The 23,667-nt window shown below is 48.5% G+C and overlaps 1 protein-coding gene across 10 annotated transcripts; it reads right to left on the bottom strand.

Annotated features, from left to right (window-relative positions):
* Positions 1 to 1,645: 1,645 nt before the first annotated feature.
* Positions 1,646 to 22,693, bottom strand: AP1B1 (adaptor related protein complex 1 subunit beta 1). 10 transcript variants are annotated; one of them, XM_039332631.1, is made up of 23 exons: positions 22,670 to 22,693; positions 16,886 to 16,949; positions 16,481 to 16,586; positions 15,899 to 16,034; positions 14,909 to 15,154; positions 14,421 to 14,611; positions 13,696 to 13,917; positions 12,860 to 12,980; positions 12,569 to 12,664; positions 11,756 to 11,871; positions 10,964 to 11,132; positions 10,075 to 10,173; positions 9,545 to 9,804; positions 8,727 to 8,928; positions 7,713 to 7,733; positions 7,279 to 7,419; positions 6,796 to 6,941; positions 5,991 to 6,120; positions 5,393 to 5,477; positions 5,001 to 5,087; positions 4,068 to 4,222; positions 3,608 to 3,616; positions 1,646 to 2,215 (listed from the first exon to the last, which is right to left on the bottom strand). In XM_039332631.1, the coding sequence occupies exons 2-23, from the start codon at positions 16,920 to 16,922 to the stop codon at positions 2,141 to 2,143; spliced, it is 2,850 nt and encodes a 949-aa protein (XP_039188565.1). In that variant the 5' UTR covers positions 16,923 to 16,949; positions 22,670 to 22,693; the 3' UTR covers positions 1,646 to 2,140. The 10 variants fall into 10 exon arrangements, with proteins under 10 accessions (XP_039188565.1, XP_039188564.1, XP_039188567.1 ...); XM_039332630.1 differs by lacking the exon at positions 22,670 to 22,693 and adding an exon at positions 18,814 to 18,950; XM_039332632.1 differs by lacking the exon at positions 22,670 to 22,693 and adding an exon at positions 18,814 to 18,949 and having other exon boundaries at positions 2,141 to 2,215; positions 10,967 to 11,132.
* Positions 22,694 to 23,667: the final 974 nt, after the last annotated feature.

The following is a 23,667-nucleotide window of genomic DNA, read 5'->3' as shown; positions in this document are numbered from 1 at the left end:
GAAATGATTTAATTATCATAGCTATAAAAAGAAAAAACAGCCTCGCACTTGAAACGGCCTGCTCTCTGCCAGGGAGCCAAGCCACCAGGCTGGCAGAAAGGAAGGAAAATAATCAAGGAAGCCTTCAGAATGTGGCTTCGCTCTCTTAAGCCTTACTGCTGAACAAACACAACAGCATCAAAAAGCCCCTGATCACTCAACCCAATACAACACAACCAACACAAACCCTAAAAAGAATTATGCTGCTATACATCAAGAATATGGAATCAGCGTAGTGTACAAGCTGACTAAAGGCCTTCAAAACATCCTAAGCAGACCCAAAGACCTAATTATTTCTATTCTATTGTTCTATTCTTTGTTATTCTATTCTATTCTTTTTTATTCCATTCTATTATTATAATTCTTTCTGTTCTGTTCTATTGTTATTCTATTCTATTCTGTTCCATTCCATTCCATTCTTATATTCTATTCTCATTTCTAATCCTTCTTGTCCTGCCCTAAATAAAAACATAAAAATAAAAAGCAGAATTTTGTCTGCAATGGGCTAGTGATATAAACAGAGACAGGCAGACTATTTTGGGTAGCCGGCAAGAGAAAATGATTAAAGAGTGTTGGGGGGGGGAGAGAGAGAGAGAGAGAACAGAGAGCTATAAGTTGGTCACAGCCAGCCAGAGGTTTAGGTTGGATTTGGCATATTTATCCATCTATTGAGACCTTCCCAAGGACCTGGGATGGGTAGATATTGAGGGTGTTAAAAGTATGGTTGCAGGATGGAAGTTGTTCCAAGTGCTCCAACTAGCCCAGCCAGTTTTCATGCCTAAAGTGGGACTAGAACTCACAATCTCCTGGTGATTGGCCCAAAGTCACCCAGCTGGCTTTCATTCCTATGGTGAGACTAGAACTCACTGTCTCCTGGTAACTGGCCCAAAGTCATCTAGCCATCTTTCATGCCTAAAGTGGGATTAGAACTCACCGTCTCTCACCATTTCAAGCCTGAGGCAGGACTAGAACTCACAGTCTCTCACTTTCTAGCCTACTGCCTTAATCACTAGACCAAAATGATGCAAAAAAACCTAAACAAACAAACAAACAAACAAGACCATCTGGAGGCCTTCCAGCTTTCAAAATGAATCAGTTGCCAAGCATCTGAATTCTGATCATGGATGTTTGGCTAACAGACTAAGCTGGCTGGTGTCCAACTTTTATTTAATAATAATAAAGTTGGAAGGGACCTTGGAAGTCATCTAGTCCCTCTGCTCAGGCAGGAAACCCTGTATCATTTCAGACAAATGGTTGTCCAGTCTCTTTTTAAAAACACCCAGTGTTGGAGCATTCACTCCTTCTGGAGGCAGGTTGTTCCACTGGTTAATTGTTCTGTCAGGAAGTTTCTCCTTAGTTCCAGGTTGCTTCTCTCTTTGGTTAGTTTTCATCTGTTGCTTCTTGTCCTGCCTTCAGGCGTTTTGGAGAATAGCTTGACTCCCTCTTCTTTGGGGCAGCCCCTGACATATTGGAAGACTGCTATCATGTCCCCCCTCGTCCTTCTCTTCATTAAACTAGACATCCCCAATTCCAATTCCATTTCTACCCTTATACCTTCATCCACACCCAAGAAGTCTTCCCCGCTCAGGAGTAAAACAGAAACGGGTTTCCTGTTCTGGAAGTGGTCACCATTGATTTCTTTATTGAGGTGGAAGAATAGCAAGATCACAAGGAGATGCTGCAGGGGACATTCGCAGCTGCAGCTGCAGCACGGCACTCGTGCAGCCAGTGTGACTTCAACACACAAAGCGCCTCAAGGACACGGGCGATCTCAGCAGAGGAACACGGCAGGCTTTGATGCACACGCACGCAGGCACATACACACACACACACAAAAATAGGGAGCCGGGTCTCCTTCACCCCGCCCCTGCTTCGTTCTCCGACTTCCGCAGGGGACTCCGTTCCAACCACTCGGGAAAGCCTGCCCAGATCCCCGCAATCATCTGATCTCTGCCCAAAAAATGACATCTTTCGAACCGGGGCGGGGGAATGGAGGGTGGTGGGTTTGGTTTTTTGGGTTTTTTTGATTCGGTGTTTTTGTTTTTCACGACTTGGTCCCCATTGGTCTCTGTCACTCTGGGGGAAGGAGGAACGGGTGACATCAGTTTTTCAGGATGGTTTCGTAGGCTTGGAAAATGTGCTGAGCAACTTCCGGGGCGCGACACTTCAGGGAGAGCTGCAAGGAAAGAAAAGAGTGGAGTGAGGAGGAGCAGCTGCAGGAATCCTCGGCAGAGGTGATGGGGTTAGTAAATCAGAAGTGGGATCCAAATGCAGAGGGGGAGGGGGGATAGAAAAAGTTCAAAGATTAGTCGTTCAGAGCGGAGACCGAAAAGCTGGCAGCTGCTGTGAACCGACAGAAGAGAATATCGCAGATAGTCCTCGATCTTACGACTACAACCGAGCCCAGAATTTATGTGGCTAAGTGAGAAATCTTTTTAAGTGAGCTTTGTCCCATTTTATGACCTTTCTTGGCACGGTTGTTAAGTGAGTGAAATGGGTGTTCAGTGAATCTGGCTTCCCCATGGAATTGGCTTGTCAGAAGGTCGCAAAAGGGGATCGTGTGATCCCGGGGATGCTGCAACCGTCGTAAATGCAGGATAGTGGCCAAGTGTCCGAATTTGGATCATGTGACCACGGGGATGCTGCAATAGTTGTTAAGTGTGAAAAATTGGGGTAACGCAACAATGGTTGTAAAAATGGGGCAAAACGTCTCGCTTAGCAATGGAAAGTTTGGGTTCTTTCGTGGTCATAAGCTGAGGACTACCTGCAATTCCATTGAGGACTACCCGGGAGGGTGTGGTTGGTCAGTAACCAGACAGACTTAACCGTTGCAGCCAACGGTTGCTGGTATCGCCAGATCTGCTGCCTTCGGCTTGGTGTCTCACTGGCGTCCTGCCCTCAATCAGGAAAGGAAGGGGGGGAAGCAAACAGGCAATAAAGCCGTATACCTTTTTGATGGGAGATTGGAAAATTGGGAGGGGGGGAAACTGACAGTTGAGGAAGAACAGAGCCGTTTGTAATCTGGTTTGCGTTGGCACGCTGGCATTTTCAAGGCTGTTTGCCCTGAGAGTGGAACTTCACCAGCCTGAACACCTTAGCGTTTCCCAATATCTCAGCGGTAACGGATTGGTTACACACAGATGAGATTATGGGGGGAGAGCTGGGGTAACCAAGGGGTTACTTTTGTGTTGTTGCATGGGAACTTCAGATTCTGTGCGACACTGCTGCAATCTGCATCTCTTAGTAAGAGGGTCTTTAAACCAAATGGAGCCAAGAGTTTTACTTTCCTAAGAGATCGGAGGTGGGGCAGATCTGACAGGTATCCTCTAAATTTCTGCAGTCTGCAACTGCCCACCCCTTCCCACCTCCCAATGGCAACCTCCCCCCAAAAAACCCACAACCAGCCATTTCCTAACTTGCATCGAGCAGAAGAAATGCATGTTTTGCAATCAGGAGTGTTAAAAGCCAGGCTGGAATGGAACGCTACCAAGTGGCCCTTGTGAGAACAGAGTGGCTGGCTGGCTGGCGAAAACAGGGAAAAGAGAGAAGCAAAAGGTATTGAGCTAACCTCCAGATCCTGTAAGTTGAGGGGGGGCAGGCCCAAGGGAGTGGGCCGGTGGCCAGGCAGCGACGGAGGAATGGAAGGAAGCAACACAAAAACAAAAGGGAAAGGGAAAAAAAATAAGATTACATTGCCATCCCAAGGAAAGGAAAGGCAGGGAGGAAACGAAAGGCAGTCCTCGCTTACAACAATCCATTGAAGTTACAAAAAAGGGGCCGATGCCTTACGACTGTTGCAGCATCCCTGGGATCACGTGATCAAAACTGAGACGCTTGGCAGCTGACTCGTTTTTATGAACTGCCGTAAGTCGAGGACCATCCTGTATTTTAGGTCTTGATAAATTAACAAATCTTTGAAATGAATAAATGGATTGAATGAAGGGAACAAAACCTAGAGCGAAAAGCTGGAAAGGAGGCCTAAAACGGCTGGATTCCCACCCCAACGGGACCAGGAGAGGAAGCCATACCGTGAAGTTCAGACTCCCAGGCTGAATTCTCAGCTCAGCCAGGACCCAGATGCCGTTGGTGAGCTTGAGCGACTGGTACAGCATGTCCTGCCCTTCCACGTTCCTCTTGGCAATGGTGAAAATGTTATTACCTTGCAGCTTGCTGCTCGCGGCCTCTGTCCGACCAGAAAGAAAGAAAACCACATTGTTGAAAGCCAAACAGAGGGAATCCTGGCCTGGGACCAAGACGGGCTCGAAAGACAGGCTTCCCACCTTTTAAGATATTGTTAAGAAATTCCTAGTATTTATTAGAATAGAATAACAAGAGTTGGAAGGGACCTTGGAGGTCATCTAGTCCAACCCCCTCGCCCAAGCAGGAGACCCTACACCATTTCTGACAGAGGGCAGCCCAGTCTCTTCTTGAAAGCTTCCAGTGATGGAGCTCCCACAACTTCTGAAGGCAACTTCTGTTCCATTGGTTGATTGTCCTCACTGTCAGAAGATTTCTCCTTATTTCTCGGTTGAATCTCTCCTTGGTCACCTTCCATCCACTGTCCCTTTGTCTGGCCTGTGGGTGCTTTGGAAAACAGGTTGATCCCCTCCTCTCTGAGACAGCCCCTCAAATATTGGAAGACTGCTATCATGTCCCCCTGGTTCTTTGCTTCAGTAGACTAGCCATGCCCAGTTCCTGTATTGTTTGGGAAATAGTTTCAGGCTTGTAAGGGCATCATTATCATCATCATAAAAAAAAAAAAAAAAAAAGATTGCTGTATGGGTTACTCCCTGCTAGCAGCTAGGAAAATGTTTCCAGTTTCCGGCCTGTTTTTTCAAAATTCAGAACAATTGGGGGGTCTGTCCGGAACAGCCCCGTTTTGAGCAACGGACCGTTCAATTCGTATTCACGACGGCTATTTCAAGCTGGAAAGGTTGGGCGCAGCCTTATTCTCGTCTCACCTGCGCTAAGCGGACACTCTTTAATCTGGAACTGGGCTTCGTTGTCATTGGGAATGTCCTTCCACGTGGCCAGGAACATCTGCCGTTCTAGGAGGGACGTTGAAAAACAACAACTAAGAATTTAGAACTTAACAAATCACGCTTGGCTATTCTCTCAAAACAAAGCCGAAAAAAAGAACAGAAATATAAAGATAGTTTTCGACTTACGACCACTTGTTTAGCGACGGTTCAGAGTCACTTAACAAATGGGGCCAGAAAAGTTGTGAAGTGGGGCAAAACTACGTTAATAGATTTCTCACTTAGTAACATATGTTTTGGGCTCAAGGGTGGTCGTTAAGTCGAGGACTACCTGTAATTTGGACCATTTCCCACCCGCCGAGTAGTCAACTCACCCATTTTCCCGTCTTCCACAAAGAGAATGTACAGGGGATACAGGGTGCTGAAGTAGAACACATCAATGTTGTTTTTCACAGCCACCTGAAAGCAAAAACACAAAGAATATTTCAAGCCCATTAAAAAATGTCAAGAGTTGCACTGTGCATGTACGTACGTACGTACGTACGTATGTATATATATAAGTCACCCAGCTGGCTTTCGTGCCTAAGGCAGAACTAGAACTCACAGTCTCCTGGGTGATTGGTCCAAAGTCATCCCAATGGCTTTTATGCCCAAGGTGGGCCTAGAGTCTCCTTGTGATTGGATCAAAATTACCTAGTCAGCTTTCATGCCGAAGGTGGACTAAAACTCGCCATCTCCCATTTTCTAGGCCAGCAGTTGAACCAGTACACCAAATTGGCTCCAGGTGTTTAGAGAGAGTCTTCCCCAAGTGAGCTGCATCCACCTCTTCTCCCCAAAGATACCATTCCCAACAATCCTGGGCCCTCATGCTGAGCCTGGCTGAGCTTCAGCCCTTCCAGGCATCACTGCTGCTTGGCCTCTTAAAAGACCCCCATTCCCTCCTCCTCCTCCTCTGATGCCCCTTCGGCTCACCTGGAGGTTATTCAGGGGGTCCATTTTCATGACTGAGCCAACGGTGTTGAGGGGAAGAGAGATCTCCACATTCTGGTTGGGGGCGAGAGGGGTGTGGACTTGCAGAGGGGCAGCGGGGGCCAAACCAAAACTGGAGAGAAATGGCCAGAGAGAGAGAAACCAGCAAGCCGTACATTGGTGGGCAGCAATTTCAACAGAAAACAGCTCTATAATGAATTGGGCCCTTCCTAAATAAATTAAAATAATAAAATAAATTAATAAAATAAAATAAATAAAATAAAAAAAATACTAAAATAAAATATTTTATTATAAAATAATAAAATAAAACATAAAATAAAACATAAAAATAAATAACAAAATAAAATAAAAAATAAAATAAATAAAATAAAACAATAAAATATAAAATAAAATAATAAAAAAATAAAATGAAAAAAATAAAATAAAAAATAAAATAAATAAAATAAAACAATAAAATATAAAATAAAATAATAAAAAAAAATAAAATGAAAAAATAAAATAAAATAATAAGTAACATAATAAAATAATAAAATAAAAGATAAAATAAAATAAATAACTAAAAAATAAAAATACAATAAACTGAAAGCCACATTCAGTCTGAAGGGCAGTTTCTGGAGCCTTCTCCAACCTGGCTGGCTGGGGATTCTGGGGGGTCGGAGTAGGCCACCCTGCCAGGTAAGCCTCTTCAGCCAACTTCTTAGAGGGTTTGGCATCATGGAACCAACCGCTCAGGGAAAAGGCGATCATCATCAGAGGCTGCCAACCAGGTGGGGGTGAAGCTTTTTACCTGTTCCGGTTGAACTGGATGGCGAAGTCCGACATGACCTGCAAGGCTTTGTTGGACAACGTGAGGTCCATCGAGAGGGAGCCTGCCCGGCGACTGAATGTTCCTGAGATCTCCAGGCCTTTGGCTTTTACCGCCGGGAGCCACACCTAAAAGCAGAGAGGACCACTCAAGGTTTGGCCACATCTCTTGATTGTTTCTCTTGAGAGAGACCCCCCCCCTTTCTCAACCACAACACAAACTCTCACACCCAAGAGGAAGACTCGTCTTTGTGGGATGTTGGTCAAGCGCCTGGCCGCTGCTGCTGAGAAATTCTCTTTTATGACTGGGGAAGGATGGTGAGGGAAGCCCCCAGCAACCATGGACCATGGCGAGATCTGGCCAAGAGAAACTCAGTTGCCCTCACAAGGCTTCGGCCAGGGAGAGCTTCTACGGGATGCCGCCATCTTTGGCTTCAGGGGATCCAACGAGAGGAAGGCTACTCACGGTTTTGGGAATAACGTAGGAGCCCGACAGATTGCTCACACCTCCAGCCAGGTCAAAGAGGTCTCCCAGCCCCCCTCCGAGGGGTCCTCCCAGGTTTGAGGGGATGACTGTACTGGGGGCCGCAAAACTGGGCCCTCCCATCTGCAGGAGAACAAAAGGGGCGGCGTTCTTGGAAGTGTGTAATGCTAATCGGAAAGGGAGAAAAGCTGTTGCAAAAAGCTTGGCAGAGGAATCCCCAAACCAGGGAACGCGGGAGATCCCTTGCATAGGGTTCCCAGGAATGGAACATCTTGTCCCTCAAACTGGCCGGAAGACCGGGAGCGTCCAATGGCCGACTTGGGCCAGCACCGCTATCCCATATCTAAATTGGAGCTGAAAATACAGATAGACCTCAACTCTTACGACTGCAATTAGAACTAAGAAGAGAATCCTACCCCTTCGGTTTCTTCCCCCATCTTGAAACAGAAGTGGGAGACGAAGAGAAGAGCAGCGACAGCAGCAGCAGGAAGAGAAAGGAAGAGAGAAAGAGAGAGGGAGGGAAGGAAGGAAGGAAGGAAGGAGGGAGGGAGGGAGGGAGACAACAAGGGAAGGAGGGAAAGTTACATTTGCTCAGCACACAACATGGCAAAGCTTAGCCCACCAAGCTACAGAGAAGCCTCCCTGGGGGTGTTTGTGTCTGTGTGCCATTCTTAGCCACCTGGGCAAAGTCTGCCCGGCAAGTTGGCATCAACCAAAGTAGCTTTTGTTAGCCCTTAATCAAGAAGAACCTAAAAATCAGAACAGAACGGACAGAACAGAACAAAACTATGGAATTGGAGTAAAATGGAATGGGGAGAGAGAGAGAGAGAGCCAATTTTGCCTAGTGGTTAAGGCACCAGTCTAGAAAGCAGAAGACCAAGAGTTCGAGTCCCGCCTTGGACAAGAAGGCAGCTGGGTAACTTTGGGCCAGTCCCTCTTTCTCTCTCAGCCCAGCCCACCTCACAGGGTTGTTGCTATGAGGAAGGGAATATTAGCTTCGTCGGCCGCCTTGAGTTATTTCTAAAATTAATAATAAAGGCAGGATACAAATAAATAAAATATATGAAAAACAAAGAAATGAAATAGAAAATATGGAACGGAATAGAACATACGGAGTGGAATGTATGAAATGGAATCGAACTGAATAGAATAGAGGGAATGGAATGGAATCCTAGGAGCCTTCAGAGGAATTTGCAGACCTTCTGGTTTTTGTTTTTTCTTTTTAAAAGCCTGTCGGCATTTAGGGGGGTCCTTATGCAAGACAAAAAGCATACTCGACTGCCTTATTTTTTTTTACTGCAATGACATTTTTGCTTGCAGGGGCTTCTGTTCCAGTTCAGAGAAACGTGTGCAACCTCTGGATTTTTTTTAAAGATTTTTTATTTTGCAAAAGCTTCTCAGGATTTGGAGGCGCCCAACCGAGAACTTACCAGGCTCTCCAAGCCACCACCAAGAAGGTCCACGGCGCCTATCTGCACCGACGATGTGGCAATCGGAGGGCTGCTGACTGGGGGTCCGAGATCCAGGTTCAGCAGGTCCCCCAACAGATCCCCCTGGGTGGGGATGACGGCCGGTTGCTCCGAAGGCGGCACTCCAGCTGCCACAACATCTGGGCTCTCTGAACTTTCGCTCCTGATTTAATGGTAGGAGGGGGAAATGGTTGGTTTTCAACGGGAACAACCTTAAAGAGTGTTTTGTTGTAGACATACACAAACACACACAATGTGCAAAGAACAGGTAATGTGGGCAAAACAGAGCAGGTTGCATCGGAGTTCAAATGCTGCCTCAATCATGAAGCTGGTAGGATCACTGTGAATCAATCACCCTGGTTGAATTGACTCCTTAAACCAGTGTTTCTCGACCTTAGCAACTTGAAGATGGGTGGACTTCAACTCCCAGAATTCCCCAGCCAGCACAGGTGATACCCAAGATGACTTTGGGCCAGTCCTTCTCTCTCAACCCACCAGGTAGAGAGTGATGCATTGGTGAAGGTGGTAGATCAAGAACGAGGAGAACCAGGTTCTGGTCCCACCTCAGCCCTGGAAGCTCCCTCAGCCTAAGAGCCACCATGGAAGAGTCACTAAGGTTCTCAGCTCGGAGCGGGAGAAGCTCCTTAGGAGACTTTGGATCAGGGGCTGTGCTCAGTGTGCCCCGTCCCACAGGGTTGTTGTTGCCAGGAAAAACGGGTCCCACTTGAATGCAAGTCAGGTAACCAATGAATCAGTGGGGATTTCGGAGTCTGACTTACGAGCCTGTCCGGGGAGGGAGGCTTTTGTGGACGACGCCCCTGCTCCCCTCCACAAACGCACTGGGGGGCTTGTGGTAGACCGAGGCCAGCGTGCCGATGTAGCAGATCAGCTCGTCCAGCAGGGTGGGCTCAATCAGGTCTGTCTCCTCGGAAATGAGAGGCTTTTCGGCCAGGACCACTTCCTTGGCGGCCACGGGATCCGTGGAGAGCAAGCGCCAGTAGATGTAGCCCCTGTCCCTCAAGTCGGGGTTATCCGAATCCTACCAGGTTGGAAGGAAGGGGAAATGACTGATTTACCACAGGGCTAAACGAGGTGGGCGGGCTTGGATGCTAAGCTGGCTCAAGCCCAGTTAGTCCCTGAACAGGAAACCCCAGCACTGGAGGCCACTGGAGGTGAGGAAGAGATTCCCAAAAAGCGGAACGGGACAACACAGTACAGCCACCTTGCCGGGCGCTGACACGGCCACGAGGGCTTTTGACAGTTTTTTTTCGGTGGCCGGAAGGAGACCCTCGTGATGGGTGACATTTACCTGTGTGGCCAGACTCAGCACTTGCTGTACCAGCTCTTGAGTCTCGGTGGGTTTCTTCAGGAAGAGCTTCACGATGGCCGTCAGCAGCTGCAGCTGGACCTGAACGGGGCAGGAAAGCCTGATCAGAGGCTAAAGGAAGGCAAGCTGGTTTGTTTCTTGCTAAAGGCTCAGACGAAACCCCAGGAGGAGGTCCTCAAAGGGGCGGGGAGTTGACCCCAAGCAAGAGACAAAGAGGGAAGACCTTGTCCCATCAGCGTACATTGGGTCTTCTTGTTTCAGCAGAAGTCCTTAAACCAGCGGTTCCCAAGCTCTCCAGTGGAGTGGCAGGCACATGAGCATGTGCAGAGTTCCATTTGTGCGATCTATTTATTTATTATTTATTTTATTTATGAGAGTTATATACCGCTTTAAGTGCAAGCACTCTCTAAGCGGTGTACACCAGTAAGCAATGTATATATATATATATTTACATTGCCCCCAACAATCTGGGTCCTCATTTGACCTACCCCGGAAGGATGGAAGGCTGAGTCAACCTTGAGCCGGTGAGATTTGAACCGCTGACCTGCTGAACACAGTCAGCTAAAGTGGCCTGCAGTACTGCACTCTAACTGCTGCGCCACCTCGGCTCATCATCCACCCATCATGTCTGTCTATCTGTCTGTCTATCTCTATTTATATCATGCTATCCATCCATCCATCCATCCCATCTATTTCATCCATCCACCCACCCGTCCATCCATGCCTCCCTCCCTCCATCATCTTTTTCTGTCTGTCTATTAATCTATTTATATACTAAATGAATGTCTGTGAGCACTAGCTGTAGTTTGGGGCACCCACCATCCCCCCCTCCCCCCGTCTCAGTCCCCAGACCTAACCAGCCGAGGCCCACCACCTGGGTGCTTTCATCATGGAAGCCCTCCAGGAAGCTCTCCAGAAGCTCGTCCGCGTTGTCGATGCGCTCGGCGTATTCTCCCACGATCCAGATCATGGCGGCCCTGGCTTCCGGTTCGTCCAGGGAGTCCAGGTTCTCACACAAAGTGGCGATCACACTTTCATACCTGCGAAGAGGGGGAGACGATGGGAATCTCGGGTGCCCCGAAGGAGAACCTGCGAGCTGCAAAGATCAGGCTGGTCAAGGAGGAGGAGACATGGAGGCAGCCTGCTGCAGACCGTCCATGAGAACGCCCGGCGGTTCACGGATTCACAGGAAGGGAATTAAAAAGAAAATAATATATTGGGAACAGATGGGAAGCAGTTCAGCTGCCACCGAACACGGGTTGTCCTTCACTTACAGCCATAATGGAGCCCAGGATTACCATGCCACGATGGTCATTAAGTTGAGCCAGCCACGTGATTGATTTGATTTTTACAACATGTTTGTGAATGCAGAGGTTGTTAAGCAAGCACAGTGTCCGCAGTGGCCGTGTTTGGCTGGAAATGTCAGTTTCTGGGAAACCCTAACCCCTAAATTGCAGTAATTTTTTTCTAGAAATCAGCCGTTCCTATTTGTGAGTTTCTCGAAGCCCCGGAGAACGCAGAACCCTTGAAATTTCCTTCAGCCTGATTCTGGCCTGCTCCAGATTATTCTTGGTTCTTAATGCAGAGCAGGAGGAGCATCCAGGACTCGAACTCAAACCCCTTAGCATGTTCACAGCCACAACTGCTCAAAAAATGCTCCTACTTGTTTGGGTACTTGCGGAAAATGTCCTTGATGACCACAATCGCTTCCTGTACCACGTAGTTGACCTTGGTCTGGATGAGATCCAGCAACGTGCTCACACAGCGCTCCGCGGATTGCTGAAACGGGGGAAAAAACAGCCTGGGTCAGCCAAGAAGTGGGTGGATGCTCCAATCGTTAACGGAAGGGGAAAGCGAGGAACATCCCGTGTTATCTTGCAGCAAGAGTCTTGCTAGTGATGTGTTTTCGATGTGGGGGTGTCAGGAGTTAATGCTGCTGTGATGGCACTAATTTCTGTGTGCTTCTCAGACTCGTTGCTGTGAGATGGGTGGCTGGGAGGGAGGGAGGGACGCTGGGGGTAGGAAAAAGAAAGGGAAGGAGGTGGGGGAGAGAAAGATGGAGTGGGAATCAAAGAAGGGGAAAGAGGGAGGAGAAGGAGAAGGAAAGAGATGGAGATGGAGATCTGGGCAGAGGAAAGAGAGAGAGAAAGAGTCACGTGGCAGTGCAAGGGAAGTGGAAGGGGAAAGGGAAGAGGAAGGGGAAAGGAGAAAGGGAAAGAAGGAAAGGAAAGGAAAGGAAAGGAAAGGAAAGGAAAGGGGAAAGAACCTGGATTCAGGAACCAAATATTTTTTTAAAGAAACGGAGGGGCATGATAGTGACCCTCAGCTTCTCCCTGGTGGCTGGGGCATTCTGGGAGTTGAAGTCCTCCTGTCTTAAAGTCGCCAATCTTGAGAAACCCTGGCATAATCCATGCCCCACCACCCCAATGAATAGATTCATGATTCAGATGCCATGTTCCTTCTTGCCAAGGCTCACCTCAACCTTAATGGCGCATCGGCCAATGGCCCGGACAGCTTTCCTGACAAAATCCACATCTACCTCCGTGGCGTATTCCTTTAATTCGGCCAGCACCTGCGAGGGAAGGAGGGGAAGGAGACCGGACGTGTTAGCACGAATGCAGCGACTTCTTCTCTCCCAGAGGGAATGTGGGAATGCAGTGGCAGGAAACAAAAACACCTCCTTTTGGAAACACGAGGAGGTGTGAGCGTGTGGGGCGAGTTCCAGACCTGTAAAAGGATCCTATGAAGCAAAGATTCAGAACTTTACCTGTGCGATGTTGGCCTGGGAGGCCAGGCGGATCATAATGTCCAGCTTCTCCAGCTTGACATAGATGGGGTCGTTGTACTTCACAAAGAAGACCTTCATCTCGTGCTTGAGAATCTCAGGCCTGGAGGAGAAAAAAAAAGGAAATAATGAAACGTTATAGTGAAATGATATTTTTCTATCTTCCAACGTCCAGCAGAAAAACCTGCATGGTTGCATAAGGCCCTAAAAAGCGGCTGCAGGACAGCAAACCTCTCGGTGGTGAGATTCACGCAGCGGCCAGTCAACAGGAGACTACTAGCTGGGTTCACACAACCGAGTAAACTTAATTTGGGTGTCGCTTAGCCTGTGGCCTGTTCTCTACAATGCAAGACCTCCAATATAAGTAAGTCCTTAAGTTTTGATCTAAAGGGAGCTTGCCCATCCTGGCTATAACTTGTGACAGTTCTAAAGAGAAGTCAGTTGTGCAACTGACTCAATTTTATGACCTGTTGTGCAGCCGTCATTAAGCAAATCAACAGGGTTGTTAAGCAAATCTGTAGTCATTCAGTGAAACCACAGTGTGCAATGGTCTTTTGGTTTTGCCCAAAACTTACAATTTTCGATTTTCAGCAAAACCGTCATAAAATGTGTCCATGTGATGCGGCAAACAGTCATAAATGCAACTGACTGTCAGAACTCCGAATCTGGGTCGTAAGTACCTCAGTCGTAAGCCAAGGACCTACCTGTAAGTCAGTTTGACCACCAATCTCAGCAGCCTGGGTGTGAATCCAGCTACGTCTAGTGCTAGGAACGCTCTTCCTTTTCCACCCCTCACCAGGCGTGCAGGAGAAACTCACCTCTTTTGCACACTCAGGTTGATGTTCCGGAGGGCCACGTACTGCAGCTCTGGTTCGGCGGAGAGCAGGGTGACCAGTGGGGGGGCCAGCTTCTTCAGCAAAGTCCCGTAATAGTCTAGGTCTTTCGAGAGCATCTCGGTGAACTTCATCAGCACCTTCACGGCGGAAAGGACCACAGCCGAGTTGGCGTGGGACAGCCGTGGGGTCACCCGTTCGCAGATGCTGAAAAAAAGGAAGGCAGGGTCAGGGTTTTTTTCCAAGTCAGAGGTCCAAAGAGCAGCAGGTCCAGGCTAGCATCCTTTCCGAGCTTCTTCGTTGTTAATATTAATTTTCCACCTTTAGGATATATACCGTATTTCCCCGAAAATAAGACCAGGTCTTATATTAATTTTTACTCCAAAAGACGCATTATTTTCTGGTTAGGTCTTATTTTTGGGGAAATACGGTACTAAATGCATCCATCTGGCTGACAATCTTAACTGGGGCTTATTTGGGGGGCTGATATTATGAGCAAAATAACTCCGGTCTCACAGGGGAAACCAGACCGGAAACACAACCTGGAAAAGCTAATTCTACAACAAACTACATTTGCAAAGGGATTAAAAAAGTATGAATCTTAAAAGCTCCCATTGGGCAGAAGAACAAGGAACAGCTGTTCCGTCGCTGTCAGGTGGTTTCTTCTTATATAGTGCACTCGAACAAGAGAGCCAAGCTGCAGCTCCTACCTCTGAGCTTCACGATCATCCTTGGGCATATAGCTGGCCAGGCAGTCTAAGATGAAGATCTGCCCCCATTCAGTGCATTCATTCAGAGCGGTCAGCAGCTTATTGATGGACTGCGGGTTCAAGTCCAGGAGATTGCTGCTGGGGTGGGACTCGGCGATCTCCGATAGGGCCGCAACCGCATTCGCAACCACCTAAATAAAAGAGAACCTTGAATACATCTCTCTCCCCCCCCCTTTATATCAAAGAAACTAGGGAGGGTCCCATTCCTGCTGATAGCTCAGCTGCCTCTTATCTCATCATTCCCTACTCTCCTCCTCCTCTCCCTTCTGGAACTGATGATGTTATCTAGTTTGGTCATGAAACGTCTGCAAGAAAACCACCAAGCTCAGAGAGCAGCAAGGACCCCACAGTCCTCCTCCTCTCCCCCCCCCCAAAGATTTTAGTACCTTAATTAAAAGACTATCTCAACTCCAAAAAAAGGTGCTCACCATTGGATTGGAGTCTGAAATGAGATCTTTCAGCGTATCCAGGAATCCTTGGTCTTCCACCAGCTGGGCATTGATGTCGTGCAGCTTCGCCACACAGACGGCAGCCGTCTTGCGCACGTACGGGTCCTCGTCCTTCAGGCATTTCCGTAGCGGCTCACAAAGATACTCGGTAATCTTGTCAACTCGGATGCAGCCCATCGTACGGACGGCCAGGGCTCGGATGAGGGGGTTTGCATCTTCGCAGTCCTAGGGGAAAAGAGAGAAGCTGAGGGGGCCATCCTGCCTCTTCCAGTTGCTGCTATTGAACCAAGTTTCACCTAACCTGTATCTGTATCCATTCAATGAGGTGCAAGTACAGAACTCATTGGTAGCCTCCCACAGCAACGAACAAGGACACACATTCAATTTTGCAGCTACTACGATTGTTGGACGAGGTGGGAAAAAAACAGCCAGGGAAATAATTTAACCCTGGGAAAGGGGCCCTGCATCAGTCAACAGGAGGGCTGATTTACCACCAGCCTCTCAAGTATTTCGAAGGTGAGGGCTGGGAAGCACAAGGAAAGGACAGCCAACGACTTAAAAACCAGCCGTCGACACATCACAATCGGCAACTAAAAAGCCACATACAACAGGCGACATATAAATATCACACACAGAACAGCACACCCTCGGCTAGAGAGAAGCTCCCTTGCTCCAGAACAAGTTCAAAAGCTCGGAAGACTAAACCATCGGGTCCCAGATTGGATCCTGCAACATTATCCTGGGACACCTATATTCACCTTCATTCATTAAGTCCAGATTCACCTAATTTGATTTGTGAACCATTGTCACGAACACAGCGTAAAGAGGGATCTAGCATGGATTACACCCCAAAGAGACTTTGGGGGCAGGTTTTCTGACTTTGCCAGCTCACTCTCCAAAAGCCTGTTGAAAACCTCTCGTCTGGCTGCCCCCTCGTACCCCTCGCCCAAAAGGCACAGCCCTGCTCACCTTAACGAAGGTGTTGACCGCCATGATGGCCATATCTGGCTGACTTTTGGCGTAGTTCATCAGATACAGGTAAACCAGCTTCTTCAGCTCCAGGTTGTCCGTCTGCATGCAGTTCACCACGTCAGGGAAAAGAGCGCTGGGGGAGACAAATGGAAAGTGTGTTAAAGGATCATGTAGGTAGTCCTCAACTTACGGATGGTGAGTTCTAGTCTGGTTTTAGGCATGAAAGTGGCTGGGCGACTTTGGGCCAATCACCAGGAGACGGTGAATTCTAGTCCCGCCTGAGGCATGAAAGCCAGTTGGGTAACTTTGGGTCAATCACCAGGAGACGGTGAATTCTAGTCCTGCCTTATACATGAAAGCCAGCTGGGTGACCTTAGGCCAGTCCCTCTTCTCAGCCCAACCCACCTCACAGGGTTGTCGTGGTGGAGAAAACAGGAGGAAGGAAGGAGTATTGTACGTTTGCCTTCTTGAGTCATTTATAAAAACAACAGTGGCGGAATATAAATAAATAAAATGAGCCAACAGACAGATGGACGGAATCCAGAGGGGTTCTCATGTCCCCCAAGGACAGCCACGTACCTGACATCCTTGCCAACGGTCATGGATGCAATCACTTTTTTCACCGCCTCCTTCTTCTTCTCTTTCTTGTCGCTGTTCAGTTCGGCCTTCAGCTCAAATATTTCTCCTGGAAAAGAATTCAGGTGGGCAAATGCAGGGAGCGCCCGATTCACGATCGCGGTTGAGCCCAACACTTCCTCTCTGCTAAGCGAGACCACTTTTAAGTGAGTTCTGGCCAAGTTCTTGCTGGCTGTTCAATGAATCGCTACTGCTGTGATTCACAGGCCATGATTCTGTTTTGATTGTTTCGCTTTGAAACGAGATAAGTCGGCAAATAAATTTAATCAATCAAATTAAGAAGGGTGTCCTGTGAATTCAACGTTCTGCCTGTCTACCTGGAGCACCAACCCCCACCTGCCACGTTACCTTTTTTGGTGGTGGTGAAATACTTGGAGTCGGACATCTTGACGGCTGGTTGGTTCAGTCACCTCTGGAAAAGAAAGGGAGACAGCAAGAGAGATTTAAGAGGGAAAAAGAAGCCACAGGTTGTTGTGTTTTTTTTTTAAAAAATGGGTAATTCTCGAGGATTAACAGTAGGAGAGGGAAAATCAACAAAAGGTTAATTTAGGAAGGAAGGAAGGAAGGAAGGAAGGAAGGAAGGAAGGAAGGAAGGAAGGAAGGAGAAAATAGGATGAATGGGAGGGAGGGAGGGATGCAGGCAGGAATAGGAAGGGCAAGGAGAAGGGGAAGGAAAGGAAAGGGGGAAGAGAGGAAAACAAGAGAGGGAAAACAAGCCTTTGATAGGCCTTATCTGGAACTTTCAAAAATGCCCGACGGTTCAGCTCCCTCCGGAAGCCCAAGACTAATCTTATTAGCAGCTGCTCTACAAAAGGTGTGGAACAAAATCTCCCAGAAGGTTAAATTGGATAAAACAACAATCCCATCCTACAGTTGGTGCTGTTGTTGTTGTTCTTTTCACCTGTTGCAAGGCAGCCCCACAAAACAGCTCCTGCAAGGCAGCTAACAGAAGATGACAGTCTAACCCCACCTCTCCCTAACAGGAAGGTGGTTTGAGAAGGATATTCGTCGCCTCCCAAAAGGCGGTTAATCCGCACAAGCTAGAAACACCAAATGTTTTGCGGGAGCAGAGTCCCTGAAATGTCATTTTCCGTTGCTAAGGGAGTTTTGCCCCATTTTACGACCTTCCTTGCCACAGCTGTTAAGTGAACCATCACAGGGGTTAAATAAATAAGCTTATTATGTGAACCAGGCTTCCCCATTGGCTTGGCCTGCCAGGACACAAAAGGGCATCACACACACACACACATACACACACACATACACACACACACACACACACACCGGACGCTGCAACCGTCATAACTGCGAGCCAGTTGCCAGAAGTCTGAATTTGCATTCAGGCGACCGCAGGGAGTCACTTTTTGTAACTTTGGACGATCACTAAATGAACCGTTGTTAAATCCAGGACTATCATAAAGCAGTGAACACCCCAAACCCACCTCACCCCCCCCCTTCGTCCTTTCCAGAGCTGCACAAAACACACAAACACGGATTATGTAAGGCTACAGATGTTTTTTCCAGGCGTCGGGCGGTGCGAGGGAGAATAACGGCTTCCCTTTCCTTCTCCTAAGGCCCCCCCCCACAATTTTGAGGCCTTCCTTGGAAGTTTTACAGTGCATTTGCAATGCGGGGGGGGGACGGGTTTAGCAGGGGAGGGGGGGCTCTCCTAGACTTCCCCAGGAGGCCTTCCAGCCCCCTCCCCAGAGACAGATGCTCCCCTCCGTGGTCTCCCCAGAAGGAGAGGCAGATAGGTGGCAATGGGGTCGGGGAGGGGGTCTCTCTCCTTGGAAAGGCAGACAGATGTGTCTGGGGGGGGGTCTTCTGCTTCTACCCCCCAAAAGATAAACAAGCACGGGACAGCAAAAAAAGAGGGAGTGCTGTGACTACCCCCCCCCCAGAGCCATACATACATACACTTAGCAAGGCAGACCGGGGGGGGGGCTGGATCTGATTCGCCCCCCCTCCCGGAAGAATCCCCCCCCCGGACGGCTCCCCTCCTTCTTCTACTCAGGCAGGTGCATTCCCCCTCAACCCCCTCCCCCCAAAAAGCAGGTGGGGGTCCTTGATCGCCGCTCCCCCAAACAGATCCAAGGGCAGCTGGGGGTCCCCCGAAGCCCCTCCCCGAACAAGCCGCCGGAGGAGTTGCTCTGCAGATCAAACCCCCCTCCCCTGCGCGACCCCCCCTCCCCACGATTCACGGCCGGGCGGGGCTTCTCTGGCTCCCTGGGCCAGGCAGCTGCCGGCAGGCTTCCCCAACCCGGCGCCCCCCGTACCTCCGCGGCGCTTGGCTCGGCTTCGGCCCGACGGAAGTCTCGGGATCGCGGACGCCACGCAAGCGCGCTCCCGGGGCGGCGACCCAGGAGGAGGAGGAGGAGACCGGAAGGCTGCGGGAGCGCGCGGGCAGTTCCGCGGGCGCGCGCAAGGCGAATTGCAGCAGGAAGCGCGGCGGGCGCCCGCAGCACATAGATAGGCAATCCGGCCGGGGGTCTCCGTGCAAAGCCCATTGGAAGGGTAGCCCCTCCGGCTAACACCAGCTGCAGCAGCCCCCCCCCCCGACACACACCTCCACCGGCTGCAGGGCGGGGACTACAACTCCCAGCATGCCTGGCCGGCGGTGGGCGTGGCTATGGGTCGCCATCCCCAACGTGGCGCCCTTTGCAAGGCTTGCAAGATGACAAGCGTAGGAGTGGAAAGCTGCGGCAGGTCGAAAGCAGTAACACCCCCCCCAACACACACACACACACACACACACACACACACACACACACACACACACACACACACCCCTGCCACAAAAGGAGCCGAGATTCTGCAACCGGCCAAGCCAGAGCTTATTTAACGGCAAGTTCACACCTCCTGCTAAACCCCCACCTGAGCTTTACCTGCCCCCATCAATGAGATCCCACCAGGCTCTAACCCGGCATGTTGCAGAGGGTTGAACTAGATGACCCTCCGGGGTCCTTTCCAACTTTCCCATTCTATGGTTCTATAACCTGGTTTACAGAATAGCAGAAGGGATCTTGGAGGTCATCTAGTCCAGCCCCCTCCTGCTCCCTGCCCTTTTCAGCAGGAAACACAACCTGCGTGTGCCTTTTCCTCTCCTCTGCAGTCCAGCAATGCTGACAAAGCTTGTCGTCTTTCAAAGAAAAGAGAAGCCAGCCAAATTAGGGGCAGTTTTTTGCAGCTGCTTCCTCTGAGCTTCCCTTGCTTGGAAGGTCCCCACCGTCCAAATTTGCTGGCTCGGCTTTTCAGGGTGACATTTTGGCACTAAACTGGCCCAGCCCCCTCCTCTCCATGCGTATCAATGATTTCAGGATGGCTGCCAAGTGTCTGTGCCTTGGGGGGGGGGGACGTACCCAGAAGGAAACTTGCATTAACTTTTTATTTATTTATTTGGCCTGGGCAATTTACAGAATTCGGTCTTTCCAAGAATCACAAAATGGCCTTGAGCATAGAAGAAAAAATAAAATAAAACCTAGACTGCTTTTGCTGAGTAATTAACTCAGAAGCCTCGTTCTAGGAAAAGGGGATGTAGGAATAAATGTTTCCGGCTTTGCATTTGCAAAGCTGTTTCTGCAACATGCATAAAGGAGAACAGCAGTTCTTCTGGAAAGTTTTTATGCGTGTCTGAAGGGATAATAGATATCTAGCAACATCTCCCTCAGTGTCTCTCAACCTTGGGCACTTGAAGATGCGTGGACTTCAACTCCCAGGATTCCCTAGCCAGCCTGGAACTGGAATAAATCCATTCCAGTTCTGCAGCATTGAGGTCTTCATCCCCTTTGGCTGAGCCAAAGAAATACTGCAGGACAAAGGAGCCTACATCCCAGTAAATCTCAACACAATACAGAAAGTAGACAACCGGATCAAGAGGGCCCTTAACCACACAACAAAGAAAGCTTGAATCACAAAGAAGAACCGCGGCAGATGAAAACCAGTGGGCCTGTCCTGTCACATTTTTGTGGACGCCCCACACTACTAGCCAGTTTGACTGGTAGTCCTTGACTAACATCGGTTCATTTAGTGACCGTTGGAAGTCACGACGGCACTGAAAAAAGGGACTTACAATCATTTTTCACCCTTACGACCTTGGCCGCGTTCCCCTGTGGTCACATGATCAAAATTCAGCCGCTTGGCCACTGGCTCCTACTTACGACCGTCGCTGGGTCCCAAGATCCCTTTTGCGACCGTCTGACAAGCCAAGTCAACGGGGAAGCCTATTCACAACCGTGGGACTAATTTAACAACTGCAGTGGCAAAAAATGTGGCAAGAAACATCGTAAAATGGGGCAAAACTCACTTAACAAATGTCTCGCTTAACGACATAAATTTTGGGGCTCAATTGTGGTCATAAGCCGAGGACTACCTGTACTTCTTTGTCCAACAAACAATTGCAGAGCTTTCCTTAACAACCATTAACTAGCAAGAAGAAAAGCACCACAACAGCAGCTGGGCTTTTGTGTCTCAATTTCTCAGGCTCAGGAACCTTCCTTAAATCAGAGCCTTTTAAAGTGACTTTTGTGGCCCGGTTCCGAACATCTCAAGGTCCGGTAGTGGGCTGTGGCCCTGGGGTTGGGGACCCCTGCTGTAGCCTCTAGAGCTCTGAGCATTTTTACTACTCTTCTCTGCACCCTTTCTGGAGTCTCAGCCTCTCAACCTCTCAGCTGGCTGTGCCCCCATGCAGAATTTGGAATTGATTGTCTGGAGCTGAGGCCAGATGCGATGCGGAGCTATTTTTGAGCTCGCTTGCTAGCTGAGACAGAAAACTGCAGCTAACTGGCAAGATCGGAAGGTTACTGCAGTTTTATTCTAACTCAGCAGACACCAGAAAGATAATGCAGGCTTGCTGGTGAGAATGGGAGCGCTGGTTAGGAATAAATCTCCAAGCTTGTCAGAATCAGAAAGAGGATCTGGACATTTCAATAAGCTTTCCTTAGCAGAATGCAGAATTTGCAGTGTTATTCTTCTGCCACCCAACACATTTATATTCTCTTTTCCATGCTGTGAATGAACATTTTTCAGATACTAAACAGAGGATTGAACAAGGAATTAAGCAGATTTTTTTAAAAAAAATCTTAATTGCAAATAGTGCTCGACTTTCAACATTTCATTTAGTGACCGTTCTGAGTTAACAGCGGAGCTAAAAAAAGGGACTGATGACCATTTTTCACACTTGTGACCACCACAACCTCCTTATGGCCATGTGATCAGAATTCAGATGCTTGGCAACTGATTCATATTTATGATGGTTGCAGTGTCCTGGGGTCCTGGGTCATAAGTATAACAAATGGTCATAAGTCACATTTTTTTCAGTGCTGTTCTAACTTTGAGCAGTCACTAAACGAAGTTGAGGACTAGCTGGATCCAGATACCTGATATAAGCTCATATAGTCCAGTTGCCTTTTGGAAAAGCATCTTTGAGACTAACTCACAAGGTAGCTTGCAAAATGCAAAAAAAAATAAATAAAATGGTTGTGTTTATGTACTGTATATTGGAGGTAGTGATCCTTTGAGAGCTGTATGCAATGAAATTTCATTTTAATGTACGCCAGTTATAGTACATTTAAAATGACAATAGAGTTATTCTACTAGGGTAGCTAAAATACAGTGGGTGTTATTGCCTCGCTGCACCAGGAGATGGCGCTTTAGGCCACGTTTTTTAAATTATAATCGAAAATTAACCGTGGTGAAGTCAGCTGTTGACCCAAAGCAACTTTCCCTTTCCAGCTGTAATGGGGTCACAGTTTCCAAAAACTACTTGGGAATGAGGAGAAGTCCCTGTCTCGACAGGCAGGAACTTGATGAGCTTAGTTTATACTCGGAGAGGAGACCACCAGGAAATTCTGCTGCAAGCAGACCAGGAACACCAGACTAGGACCAATAACAAATCCTTTCCATGTTGCTACCAAGATGACTACAGGGATGTAGTAACTCTGTTACTCTGTTGAGTCTCGAAAGAGGGTCCCAGTTTAAGGGAACAGTGACCCAGATTTTTTTCCAAACTGACATGTTTTGGCGGCGCTGGCTAGGAAATATTAGACAAGGTTTCGGTCCCAGAGTTGTAACTCTTGTTTCATGGAAACAGAAGCGGCTCCTGGATCTGTCTACCCAGAGAACAGATATTTTTACCTTCCAATTTTCCTGATTCAGCAGAAGCTGGGACGGAGAGGTGGAAAGCGATGCAGAGACCACGCCTTGTAGGCGCCACTGGATCTTCTGACGGTGACCTTGAGCGACTGATCCCTCAGAGACCGGTCACCAACCACAGACGCCAACTCTGTCGAAAGTGGAGCAGGTTGCAGGATCGTGGGGAGAGGAGAGGCAGAAGAAACCCTGCATTAGCTGCACACGATAAAACATCACCCCATGAATCGACAAACAAAAGTATACAATATCATCAAGAAAGTCAAAGAACAAATGGAAAATGGGCTGGTCACATAGCCAGAAGAACTGAGGGCAGGTGGACCAAGGAGGTCCTAGAATGGATCCCACTTGATCAAAAGTGCCCACGAGGGAGACCTAAAACAAGATGGATCAACCACATCAGCAAGTATGGCGGGCCCAAGTGCCAAAAGGAAGCCCAGGACCGTCTGGGTTGGAGACACACGGAAGAGGCCTTCCTCCTGCAGTGGATGGACCCTGTGTTAAAATGATGTTGGATGGTGATGAATCACAGTAATGATGACTATTGTGTGGACAGAACCGAAATGATTTAGTTCGATGATTCACATCTGACAGCTTTCAAAGTCACCCTGACCTCTCTGTCCTTCAGCAGCATCTTGCCAAGAGGTTGTGGCGGGTATTTAATCTCCCCATCATTTCTCCCCAGCTGTCAGTCAGGTCAAAAGCACAGGCCAGTATTTGGTCTTCTGATATGCCTGGAGGAGGGTCCAGGTGGGCTAAGACCAGCTGGCTCCTTCTGGCTTTCCCTGAGACGGGAGCACGTATGGCTGTCTCTACAAAGCTTCAACCAGCTTGCTGGATCTGCCCAGGAGTGCCTGTGCTTTTAAGAGGAAAAGAAAAAAAAAATGCTCTGTCACATTTGGTCTCTCCTTCTCTTCTGATCTCCAAATTCTCTCATTCTCCTCTTTTCCCAAGCCCCTGAAGCCGGGACAAGGAACCAAGGA

The sequence above is a fragment of the Crotalus tigris genome, unplaced genomic scaffold (genome assembly GCF_016545835.1).
Source record: "Crotalus tigris isolate CLP2741 ecotype Arizona unplaced genomic scaffold, ASM1654583v1 scf7180000024461.5605484, whole genome shotgun sequence".
Classification (NCBI taxonomy): Eukaryota; Metazoa; Chordata; class Lepidosauria; order Squamata; family Viperidae; genus Crotalus; species Crotalus tigris.
This window is presented reverse-complemented; position numbering and strand designations above follow the sequence as displayed.

What these genes read in the sequence shown, in the direction of transcription:
- AP1B1 (XM_039332631.1), bottom strand. Translation starts at nt 16,922, where the DNA reads ATGTCCGACTCCAAGTATTTCACCACCACCAAAAAAG. An exon ending in AACCTGAGTGTGCAAAAGAG is followed by an intron (nt 12,981 to 13,695) that starts GTGAGTTTCTCC and finishes TTTCTCCTCCAG; the next exon opens with GCCTGAGATTCTCAAGCACG. An exon ending in GTGGTGGCTTGGAGAGCCTG is followed by an intron (nt 7,734 to 8,726) that starts GTAAGTTCTCGG and finishes TTCTGTTTCAAG; the next exon opens with ATGGGGGAAGAAACCGAAGG.